The 11669-nt window shown below is 45.8% G+C and overlaps 1 protein-coding gene across 2 annotated transcripts in view; it reads left to right on the plus strand.

The window, feature by feature from the left end:
- The window catches only part of LOC102202384 (rho GTPase-activating protein 12-like), a 37103-nt gene that overhangs the window by 3335 nt on the left and 22099 nt on the right, over positions 1-11669 (plus strand). For both annotated transcript variants that reach the window (XM_005753000.1, XM_005753001.1), the window contains exons 2-3: positions 4472-4597; positions 4979-5928. In XM_005753000.1, the coding sequence (XP_005753057.1) occupies positions 4567-4597; positions 4979-5928 (981 nt within the window). In that variant the 5' untranslated portion in view covers positions 4472-4566. The remainder of the gene's footprint in view (positions 1-4471; positions 4598-4978; positions 5929-11669) is intronic.

Genomic DNA, 11669 nt, shown 5'->3' on the forward strand with positions numbered 1-11669 from the left:
AGGGTAAAGAGTGGGGTAGCAGGAGGGTAAAGAGTGGGGTAGCAGCAGGCTAAAGAGTGGGGTAGCAGCAGGTTAAAGAGTGGGGTAGCAGCAGGCTAAAGAGTGGGGTAGCAGCAGGGTAACGAGTGGGGTAGCAGCAGGGTAACGAGTGGGGTAGCAGCAGGGTAACGAGTGGGGTAGCAGGAGGGTAACAGGAGGGTAACAGGAGCCCAGAGTTCACAGGTTTGAGGCCTGTCGCTTCCAGGTCCATTGATGAAAGAGCAGCTGATTGGATGTTTGCTGAAAGCTCTGGGCCAGAGAAAATGTTTGGCTGTCCCGCTGCTCTGTGAGCACACACACACTGTTGTTCCTTCACAAAGACAGGAAACACACCGCTATGTGATGTCATTGAGGGGTGAGGTCAATATCGCTGTGTGGGCGGGGCTTGCAGCAGACAGGAAGTGCAGGCGCTTCCCTGTGTAAACAGAGCTGCCCTGAGATCAGCCTCCTGCTATTGTTCTAAGCGAATGCCTGGCTCAGAGTCTGCTGGGAGGGAAATAGCCCCGTACTGCAGACAGGGTGGCTGTAGCTCAGGAGATCCCTCGCACTCCCTCTGAGTGGCTGAACGAGGCATGTTACATCTCGGACAGACGTCCAAGTCAACATAACCTCTGCTGCATTGCAGTTCACCTGCTTCTCCCTGTCCAATTAAATCAAAACACAGACTCAGGTGCTGCTCGAGTGCAGAGACCCTTCAAGGAACAGGTAGGGAGCACGTGAACTGCCAAACTTCAAACCAGGGTAGTGATGCAGCGCGTGCTCCTCAGCTCAGCCTCAGATTTTAGGACGGACAAAACTACGTCCTATATGTCCAAATATTTACAGCTCTGTCTGCGTGTGGCGACGTTTGATGCTGAGGATGCAGGTCCAGGTTCATCATTTCAGTCACAATCACCTTAAATGCCTTTGCATGTGCTTCACACCTGAGTTTTGTTCCTCCTATTGGTGCAGTACATTCTAGTCGCACCTACCACCCCCCACCCCAAGGTTGAAAAATGAGCACTGACCAAACCCTGCAGTCCCTCTACTGTCCACCAGAGGCTTCAGCAGAGGGTTCAGCCCGCATAGACTCGAGTTTTCAAGCAGTGTTAATTCTGACAGCAAGTTTCTTGTCGGCTAAACATCAGGAGACTGCAGCACACTTAGGCTACGTCCGCACTAATACGTTCTCGTTTGAAAACGCATAATTTTCTCTCTGTTTTGGCCTCCCGTCCACACTGAGACGGCCTTTTCATTCAAGAAAAACACACTCGAAAACATACATTTGAAAACTGTTTGTTCTTTTGTGTCGCAGTGTGGACAGCGCAACCGCAGACTTTTTGAAAACAATGACACATCAGATCACTTTTATTTTCACATCATATGTGCAGGTACACGGGTACAGAACACGCGAGTGAAATTCTTGTGTGGCAGCTTCACAAGCAACGGAAGTGTGGAAAAATACAAAAACATAAGAACAAGCAAATATAAGAATGGCTAAATCTGAGTCTCACATTTTAGTCATGTGATGCAGTCATGTGACCAATTAAACTAAGATAGCGGAGGACATTATACAGCAGTTGTTTTGTTTGACTGCCCTGTTAAAGATTAATATCAGCCTGTACGCGCTTAAGAGAGCTTTTCTTCAAATTCTTTAATTCTCACTCGCTTTTGCAACTTTGTACTTTTGTGTTACTCGCAGAAACAACTCCACCTCATTGTGAGTCCATTTAAAAACCTTATTGCCGACGTTTCAAAGAGCCGGAACGTAAATAAACCTAATTAGTTAATGTTAGTTAACCTAATTAGTTCTGATTGGATCTCGTCTCTCCAGAATGTTTTCGTCTCGTTTTAACTGAAGTGTCGATACATTTCATCGCTGTTTTTGTCCTCGTGTGTTAGTTTTATGTAGTTTACACGGATATGAGGAAAAATAAACCTTGAATTTTCAGTGAGGGTTTCACAGAAAGGACTGAAAAACTGAAAGCAGACGGGCTTCAGCCTGCAGTCTGCTTCCTCGGACTCTCTGTGTGAAACAGAGCTAACCTATTTTAGCCATTGATTTGTTCCAACTGTCTTTGGTTAATGAAACACAGCAGCGTTAACTCCTTCACTGCACTGGGAGATAAATGTGATGTTTGTTAAGTGGACTGAAGTGTTTTTGCTTCGGGGCTGTGGGAGGAGTTCAGACCTCACTTTGACCTGTTCTGACATGAAAGCAGAGGAGCTGATAACTGTCATTCCTCTGCTTTCAGTCCATGAAGACAGTCTGTCCTTTCCTCAGTGTTAGAGACTTTCATTCATTCAGAGACGTTAGTTCTACAGCTGTTAGAAACGTGAGTCTGGGAAACTAGAATCTTACAGACATGGAGGAAAGACAGATAGCCTTGGGCAAGGTCCGAACCCAAGTTGCTCTCTGATGCATTTTTCAGTGTGAATGTTGGATGAAAAGCGTGAAATGTGTAAGTGAGCCTCGGGTGCTTAAGAAGACAAAGACTGTGAGCAGCGGCCATGTTCTCGCTGTGCCTGCAGTGAAAAGGCAGGTCTGCTGGGTTAGCTTATGGTTCTATGTTGATATAATGCGGTGGCGCCAAAAACTGTGGTTTGTAGATGTGCTACAGTTGGCTCAGCTCTCACAGCTCATCAGACAGAAAGGCCCACAGACGGGTTATACAGGTGTTTCCACGAGCTCGCCAGCATCTACCTGATGGTATCATCAGACAGAGGCGAAGGCTTTGAGTGAACAGGAACACCAACTGAATCAGCCAGCCTCCTGGTTTCTGCACCGCTCTCATCCACTAACACAGTGGTTCCCAAACTTTTTTTGCTTTGTTTTACAAGAAAAATGGTTCCCCCCCCCCCGCGCACGCACAAAACATCCTCCAACCACACACACCCATATTTTGCTCAATTGCAGTTTATTTCACAGCTCAAACATTTAGTAAACAATTAAGCAAACACAAGTAATCTGCAATAAATTACAGGCAGTAATAAAATAAACTAGTAACTCTTTTATGCTACGTCCGCACCTACACATGTATTTTTGAAAACGTAGCTGTTTCTATGCGTTTGGACCTTTCTTCCACGTAAACGGCATTTCCAATCACCGAATTTTTTTTAAACTCCTTTTTTGTGTTTACGTGTGGACGAGGAATACAGAGTTCGTCACGCGACATCAAAGGTATGTGCCTTTTTTCACGTCACGCTGTGGCCACGTTATTGTTTACATGAGATGAACTGCAGAATGGCAGAGAGACAAAATACTGTTAATCTGACTGTCTGCAGGTTTTACACACAGTTACTGTCCCTCCATTTACAAAGGCAGAGGCGTCACGGTGTCATTATTTTACATGTAGTTGTTTTTTCCTGTGTAATAATGTTCAACATTGCTGTCAATACATTTTTCAAAAAATGCCTCTCTGTGCAAAATGTGTTCAAAAACATAAACAGCTGTGAGATCCTGTTTGTCTGTAATTTAAACAGCCCAGCGCTGCTCCCGATGCAGGGGAAACTAATCCTGCAGGGAGACCTACCTCTGCACCTGTGCAGGTGAAGCCAAAGGGAAGATTTGCTTCACCATATTTTCTAGTCTTTGGCTTAAAATGAAGTTGGTTTAGAAACATATTCAGCGATGCTTTGCGTTGGTGTGGGGGCCCCGTGCTAGCAGTGTCCAAACGCTTATTTATTTATTTTTACCTTTTCATACCACCCACCCCCCGGACGCAGAGCCAATGCGGGGGGGGGGGGGGGGGGGGGGGGGGGGGGGTATGAAAAGGAAAAAAGAATAGGGTTAGGGGGAGGTGCACTTACACACTGCTAGCACGGGGCTCCCACACCAACGCAAAGCAGGAGCTGAAGCATCGCTGACTAGAGACTAGAAAATATGGTGAAGCAAATCTTCCCTTTGGCTTCACCTGCACAGGTGCAGAGGTAGGTCTCCTGCAGAATCAGAGACAAACAGGATCCCACAGCTGTTTATGTTTTTAAACCCATTTTGCACAAAGAGACATTTTTTGAAAAATGTATTGACAGCAATGTTGAACATTATTACACAGGAAAAAACAACTACAGTAAAATAATGACACCGTGACGCCTCTGCCTTTGTAAATGGAGGGACAGTAACTGTGTGTAAAACCTGCAGACAGTCAGATTAACAGTATTTTGTCTCTCTGTCATTCTGCAGTTCATCTCATGTAAACAATAACGTGGCCGCAGCGTGACGTGAAAAAAGGCGCATACCTTTGATGTTGCGTGACGAAGTCTGTATTCCTCGTCCACACGTAAACACAAAAAAGGAGTTTAAAAATAACTCTGTTTTCAGTGATTCGAAACGCCGTTTATGTGTGAACGAAACAGCTGCGTGTTCAAAAATACTCGTGTAGGTGTGTTTGTATCTTTGTCTGTTTGCTTGGCATTGTTTTTATTTTGTGTGTTTGTTTATTTTTTCCTTTAGGACGGGGGTGTAGGATCAGGAGTGATCTTTGACCAGTTACCTTCAGATTAGATCTTCCCGAGGGGGCGGGGCCTGAAAAGCCCAGGGTTGTCAAAATGGCAGCAACGTCCTCCTTGCAGAGCAAAGGTGAGTCACCCTACTGTTGCAGGTGAACTCCAGCTTATTTAGACTCTGATTGGATGAAATCACCACATTAAGACCTGATGAAGCTGTAGAGGAGCGTTCGATGGCGTTCGATGGCGCTGCTCTGGCGCGTCTGCATGTTCACAGTCACAGCACATGAGCACATGTGCTTCACATTACTGCCATCTCCCTGCTCGTGACCAGCTCGTCTGCCTTCTTTAAAACTACATATAGCTTCAGAAGGAAGTGAACCGGACCTCATTTTGACCTCAAAAACTGAACACAGCAGCTTTGAGAAGGTTGGGTTAAAATCTGTGGCCCGTTGTGTCATCACATTCAGCTTCTTGAAACTTTTCTGTTCCTCTGTCTGATCCTTTCTTTCAGGTCTGGGTCTGGTTCTGGTGGAATTTGGGTATGAGTACGAGGGTCGGGATGGGGCGCTGGTCACAATCAAACCCAATGAGCGCTACATCCTCCTGGCGAAGACCAACAACCACTGGTGGCAGGTCCAGGAGGATCGCAGCTCCAAGCCCTTTTACATTCCGGCCAAGTACGTCAAAGAGCTGCCGTTGGAGTTACCCTCTCCTCTGGACTTTGCTGATCCTCCCAGTCCCGAACTGGTGCTGCCTGTCGTGGCTCCAATCCCTGTGGTGGTGCCTGTCCCCATCCCAAAGCCTCTAGAAGAGTCCAGAACCAAACCAAGTGATGACATGACCATCAGACTCACACCCGATGCGGTCAAAAGGCACCACAAAAATGAAAATCGGATGTCTACATTTGGCGTCCCGCTCGACTTCCAAGATGCGGCACCTCGGCTACCTGGGGCCCCTGCTGGTCCTGCAGAGCCCGGGTCAACAGCAAACAACAGAACTGCAAACTCCGCCGATGGCAAGAAGCCGCCCCACCTATCAGGCTACGTGGAGGACGCCAGGGACGCCGGGAAACCTCGCGTTCCCAGCTTCAGTCCGGCAGACCCCCTCTCAGTGCCCCGGCCCCAAGCCCAGCCCATTCGGGTGGAGACACCAGTGATCCCGCCCCACAGCAGCCTCCACAACATGTCCTCATCCCCAGCAGGACGTCCGGATGGCCACGAGTCTCCAATAGAGTCAGATGAGGAGGAGCTGGCAGAGGAAGAAGCAAGCGTGGAGGAGAGCGTGGAGGAGAGCGGTGAGGAGGGGCGGGACTCAGTGAAGGGCGAGGATTCACACCACATCTACGAGTCCATCCAGGACCTGAACCTGGACCTGGAGGCTCTGGTCGGAGCGAGAGCGAGCCCTGCAGCACAGGTCGAGCCTGCAACACCTGAGGCTGCACCAGCCCCACCTCCCACACAGGTAAGTCCCCAGACTATGAAAATGACCCTTTGATAAAGTCTCTGATTGTTGACTTTTAATGTAATCAAATATCTTTTTACAACACCTGGACTTTACTTTTATTGAAATGATTGGTAAAATGGCACAAAGGCAAAAATAAGTGTTCAGGAACGGTTAAAGAACAACATGTTACAGAGTCCTCCAAAATAAAAGTCCTGTGCAGCGTGTCATTTCCTGCAGTTTCCACACAGGAAACAAGTTTTGGAGGAAAAGAAAAGGCCAGTTCCTCTTTTAATTCTCAGCATACCAGAAACAAACTGCTGACCTTTGACCTCCAGACCCACCGAAGCTTAAGAAAACTTAGTTTAAAGATTTAGTTTAAAACTATTTTTTGTTTACTGCTTTTGTTAGTTGTGATCTTAATGTTTCTTTCTTTTGGTTTTAAATTTAATAATTTACTGTTTTTTAAATATTTGTGTAGTTTAACTTTGTATTATTTGTATAAAATAATTTCATTGAACTCAAGTTGCTCAAAACCTACAGAGAGCAGACATTTGTGCGGGCAGGGTTACTGAGGGGGGCTTTTCCACGGTTCAGGGTCTGTAGTGATGTCACAGCTGGCAGGATGTGTTCAGGGTCGGACAGGAAACTGCGAGAGGATGACGCTGCAGCGACACCTGCAGGTGAAAACAGTCTTCAGTCAAGGTTAAATCACGCTGCATTACAGCAGACAGAGCACCTCCTACCCAGCATGCTGTTCAGCTGCTTTAATCATCCGTCCATGCGTTTTCTTTTGGTTATCCAGTTCAGTGATAGGGGGGTGGAGCCTCTCCCAGCTGTCACAGGGTGAGAGGTACACCTGGACAGGTCTCCAGTCTAACACATAGACACTGACTGCACGTGTTTGGAGGAAACCGCCCAGATACTGGAGTTGAACCCCGGACTTTGGTGCTGTGAGGCGACAGCGCTGAACGCTGCAGCATCGCTCAGCTGCTTTACTTAGTAAAAGTCTGCTTGCTCTGTAATGACAGTGCATATGAATGATAACACAGTGACAGTAAAATAACATTCCTTATCGTGACACTCGCTCCGGCTGTGAGCTCCTCGCTGACGTGTAATTACAACAGTGAGTGTGTGGTGAAGTGGGTGTGTCTGCTCTTCAGTCATGGAGCAGGTAGAGCAGCTGCTGTGATCTGAGCACTCAGGGTTTAAATTAGAAAAATTAGATAAATAAATTAGATGCAGAGACGGGTTTAAGGTGGAAATACTGGAATAAAAGAAGTGAATCTGAGGTTTTAACCAGGGCTGAGTATCGTCACTGATTTCTAGAATCGATTCAATTTGAATCGGGGAAATTTTGCCACAGTCAGAAATATTATAATTCAGATCATGCATCAGTACATTTCCATTTTTTATATCTATTAAAAGAAAGCTGACACTTGTGAGACTTTATCAACGGTGTGAGCATCACAGCAGAGGCCTTTGTGTCAAAGTACGTGAGGTTAAAACAGAAAAAGATTTTCCTGGCCTGAGATTTTATAAGAATATTCTGCAGTAGATCGTCGGTGAGAAAGTCACATGATCCTGATGCGTCGGCGGGTCGAGCTTTGTGTTTACGTCTCTGTGCAGAAGCCTGTTCCTGCTCTCATTTACTGTTTTAAATGTTTGGTGGTTGTTGAAATTTTGTGAGGTTTAACCGGAGATTCTGGCGTTTCGGGCAAAATAAAATTATATTAAAAAATCGATTCAGGATTTTAATGAATCGATATCACGTTATCCAAGCTAGAATCGATTTTAATCGATAAATCGATAATCAATACCCACTCCTAGTCATTACCCTCAGGGGAGTTCAAATCATGTTCAACGTCACGTTAGCGCCGTCAGTTTCTGTGTTTGATGAGCAGCAGCTGCTTCTTACCTCTGTGACCATCCGACTCCTCGCATTGCTTTCTGATGTCAGCAGGTAACGATGAAGATCAAGTGTGGGCGTCGCCTTTAAAGCAAACGTTTTGAGTTTTCAGAGTTTGAACTTTTTTCTGCTGCTTGGGTTTAAAGATGAGCTGGCAGCTCAACTGATATTACAGTTTTTGCCCTTTGCTTGAACACATTTTGCAAAACTTCGCTCATTGTGCCAAAACTCTAAACACAAGTAAACATGACACAACACTGGGAACTATACCATTCACATCTCTGCTGTCAAAACCTAACATTCCTCTGTCAAAATGTAACTCTGTTGACAAAATGACACACACTTGCATCACATGCAAACACTTACAGATCAGGGGAACACACTAGTCTACTTCATATAAAACACTGCAGTCTTTGATTTCCATTGTTTATGCAGAAGGCACATTTTCAGGAGACACAAACAACCAAAAAAGCAAATAGGCCTACTCAGTATTGTCCACTGCAGCACCATGAATTCAGATAAAGCAAAAAACCAAACAAACACCATAATACAGTAATAGAAAAAACACTACTGTACACACAAAACATCATGACAATTGTGCATACGTGGGCTCATGGATCCCGCCGTCTGTTGGGGTCTGGCCACAGGACCTCATCAACATCGCAAGCAGTGTCCTCTCCCGCTGGGCACCAGGGAAATATCCTCTTGCATGTCGAAACCATCCATGGATTGCTGTCACCTGAATGTCGCCGCAGGCCTGTTCCATTGCCTGCAGAAGAGGCATGCGGGCATGTAGTTGGCGGTCATATACACGCCATCTCCAAGCCGAAAAAAATTCCTCTATAGGGTTTAAAAATGGTGAGTAAGGGGGCAAGTATACCACTTCAAGTTGGCTGTGGTTGGAGAACCAGGCCTGGACCAGAGCAGCCGTTGGAAACTGACATGATCCCATATCACCACAAACCTGGGCTGATCTGCTCTGTTCTGTACAACTATGTTATGGAGAGCATCTAGAAATGTGAGTATGTGTTGGCTATTGTATGGACCTAGTTTTGCATGATGGTGCAGAAGCCCTCCAAGGCTTATGGCGGCACACAATGTGATATTTCCCCCGCGCTGCCCTGGGACGTGCACAAATGCCCTTTGGCCAATTACATTACGACCCCGTCGTCTTGTTTTGCTCAGGTCGAATCCAGCTTCATCAATGAAAATGAATTCATGAGGCTGTGCAGCTCCATCCATGGCTGAGATTCTCTGTAAAACAAAGAGAGCATATTACTGCACTACAGTGCTACACATACAGAACCCTCACCCATCACACAGGTACCTGTGTAGCTCTCAGGATGGATCCATGTGGTACTGATATGGTACATATTCAGCTGCTACTGGACTTCACCAATACTGTATTGTCCATGTAAAGGACAGTTACACGTACCCGTACATATTCAGCTCGGAGTCCTTTGACCCCGTCACTGGTTCTCTCAAATGGGACTCTGTAGAGCTGCTTCATGGTGATGCTGTTTTCCCAAGATGCATCTGATGGTGGTGATGCTCACATGGTTTACGTTGTTGAACACTCGCCTGTCTGCAAGTATTTGCTTTCGTAGCTGGTGGAGACGGATGGCATTGTCTGCCCTCACTAGGTCCACAACGGCAACTTCCTGCTGTTGTGTGAACAGGCGTTGGCATCCTGCCTCAGAAGGTCTTCGAGTCATTCTAGAGAAATACAACCACATGCTGTCATCGCTTTGCTTACTTTACTGTATATACTGTATCATCCACTGTACAACACTGTACTTCAATATAAGTAATCATGCTATGTTTCACAGAAACTACCACTTTGGCCGCAAAAGCAGCATTAGCACCCTGCAGTACCCTGCACACTTGATATGGTAACTGTAGAACAGTGCTATGAAACCATCTGAGTAGAGTAGAAGGCAGAGAGGTGAAGACAGACCTGCTTTCTAGTCTGAATGTTCTTATTGCAGATGCCACTGTGAAGCGGCTTAGATGTGGGTGGACTCTCTGCCCAGCTTCCCTCATAGTCAGGCCATGGTTGATGACATGGTCCACCAAAGTTGCTCTTATATCATCAGAAATATGGGTCCGTGCATGGCCTCTTCGACCTCCTCCTCCTCCTCCTCCTCCTCTTGCTCTCCCTCCATCCATGCTTGCAAAGTTCTTGAAATGGCTAAACTGAGGGATTTTTGTAGTTGTCTAATTGGTGTTCAGTTTTGCAAGTAAGTGCCTTCAGGTGTGTATTGAGTGGTTGCACATACCCGATGTGTTTTGTATTTTGGATACATGTGTTTTCCAAATGGCACCCTGAAATTTCATTTTGTGAACGAAGTGTCTTATCAAAGTCAAAGTCAACTTTATTGTCAATTCTGCCACATGTACAGGACATACAGAGAATAGAAACTTCGTTACTCTCAATCCCTAGATAAAATAGGAAATGAACATTTAAATATAAGAGTGATTAAAAATGCAAGTAAAATATTTTAAAGTAAAAAAAATTAAATAAAATTAAATAATATAATACAATTTTACATATAACAAGAAAGCTATACAATATACAATGTATATTATGTATGAAATAGAGTGTAGTATGCAGGACCATGTGTGTTGCATAATTGCAACTAGGGTGCAAAGCAGTGCTTTTGTTTAAGGTATGGGTACATGTGTTTGAGGTCTGGTAACAAAAGCGTCAAGTTGTGTTACTTTAGTCTAAGCGTGGCTTTATAGTGTTCAAGCAACGGGCAACAACTGTAATCTTTAACAGGGCTGTCAAAACTGCAAACAAAACAACTGCTGTACTGCTCTCAGCTATCTTGGTTTAATTGGTCACATGACTGCATCATATGACTGAAATGTGTCATTGTTTTCGAAAAGTCTCCGGGTTCGCTGTCCACACTGCGAAAACGGCGTTTTCAAATGTTTCTGCTTTGAGGAGCGTTTTCACCACGCTGCGTTTTCCTTGACCCAAAATGCCGTCTCAGTGTGGGCGGGAGGACGTAGCCTCAGTAAAGGTGGGTGGCAGCAGGCCGTAAATCAGCTGTTGGTGCGTGGAGATGGAGCGGGTTCAGCCAGAGTGTTTCTGACCTTCAGCTCCTTTCAGAACTCAAAGGTTTTCAGCGTCTTCGGTCTGACGAGTCTCAGTGAAACTCAGCGACCACATGATCAGCTCTCTGGGACTTCCTTATCTGACTGGTGGAGCATCGAGAATGCAGCTCTGCTGTTTTCTGGGTGACCTTTGACCTTTAGCAGTTGATGTCTTGCTTTCACGTTGTTCAGCAGGTGGTTTGTTTACCCAGAGGGTGGAACAGATTGAGTCATCTCGTGTTTGAAGCTGTTTCCTCCTCATAGGCTGTCCTGAAGCCAGGTGTGTCCCAGGTGAGGTGGCCGGCTGAGCGCGCTGCTGTGTTTGCACTAAATGAGCTGCAGCCGGATGTTTTTCTGTGACACTGCACCGTTAGGACTTTACCGGCTCTGTGTTCATCAGTCAGCCAGCTTCCTGTCAGTCGCAGAAATAAAAGCTCTGCATCCTGGTTAAAGGGCAGTCATAAAGTCAGCCTCTCCTGATTGGCTGCTTTTACTCTGTGTGTGTGTGTGTGTGTGTGCGTGTGTGTAGTGTGTTTGTGTAGTGTGTTTGTGTAGTGTGTTTGTGCGTGTGTGCGTGTGTGTAGTGTGTATAGTGTTTTTGTGTGTGTGTAGTGTGTTCGTGCGTGTGTGTAGTGTGTTTGTGTAGTGTGTTTGTGTGGTGTGTTTGTGTAGTGTGTTTGTGTGTGCGTGTGTGTAGTGTGTTTGTGTAGTGTGTTTGTGTGGTGTGTTTGTGTGTGCGTGTGTGTAGTGT

The sequence above is a fragment of the Pundamilia nyererei genome, unplaced genomic scaffold, assembly GCF_000239375.1.
Source record: "Pundamilia nyererei isolate P.nyererei 1_Seehausen unplaced genomic scaffold, PunNye1.0 scaffold00394, whole genome shotgun sequence".
NCBI classification, from domain to species: domain Eukaryota; kingdom Metazoa; phylum Chordata; class Actinopteri; order Cichliformes; family Cichlidae; genus Pundamilia; species Pundamilia nyererei.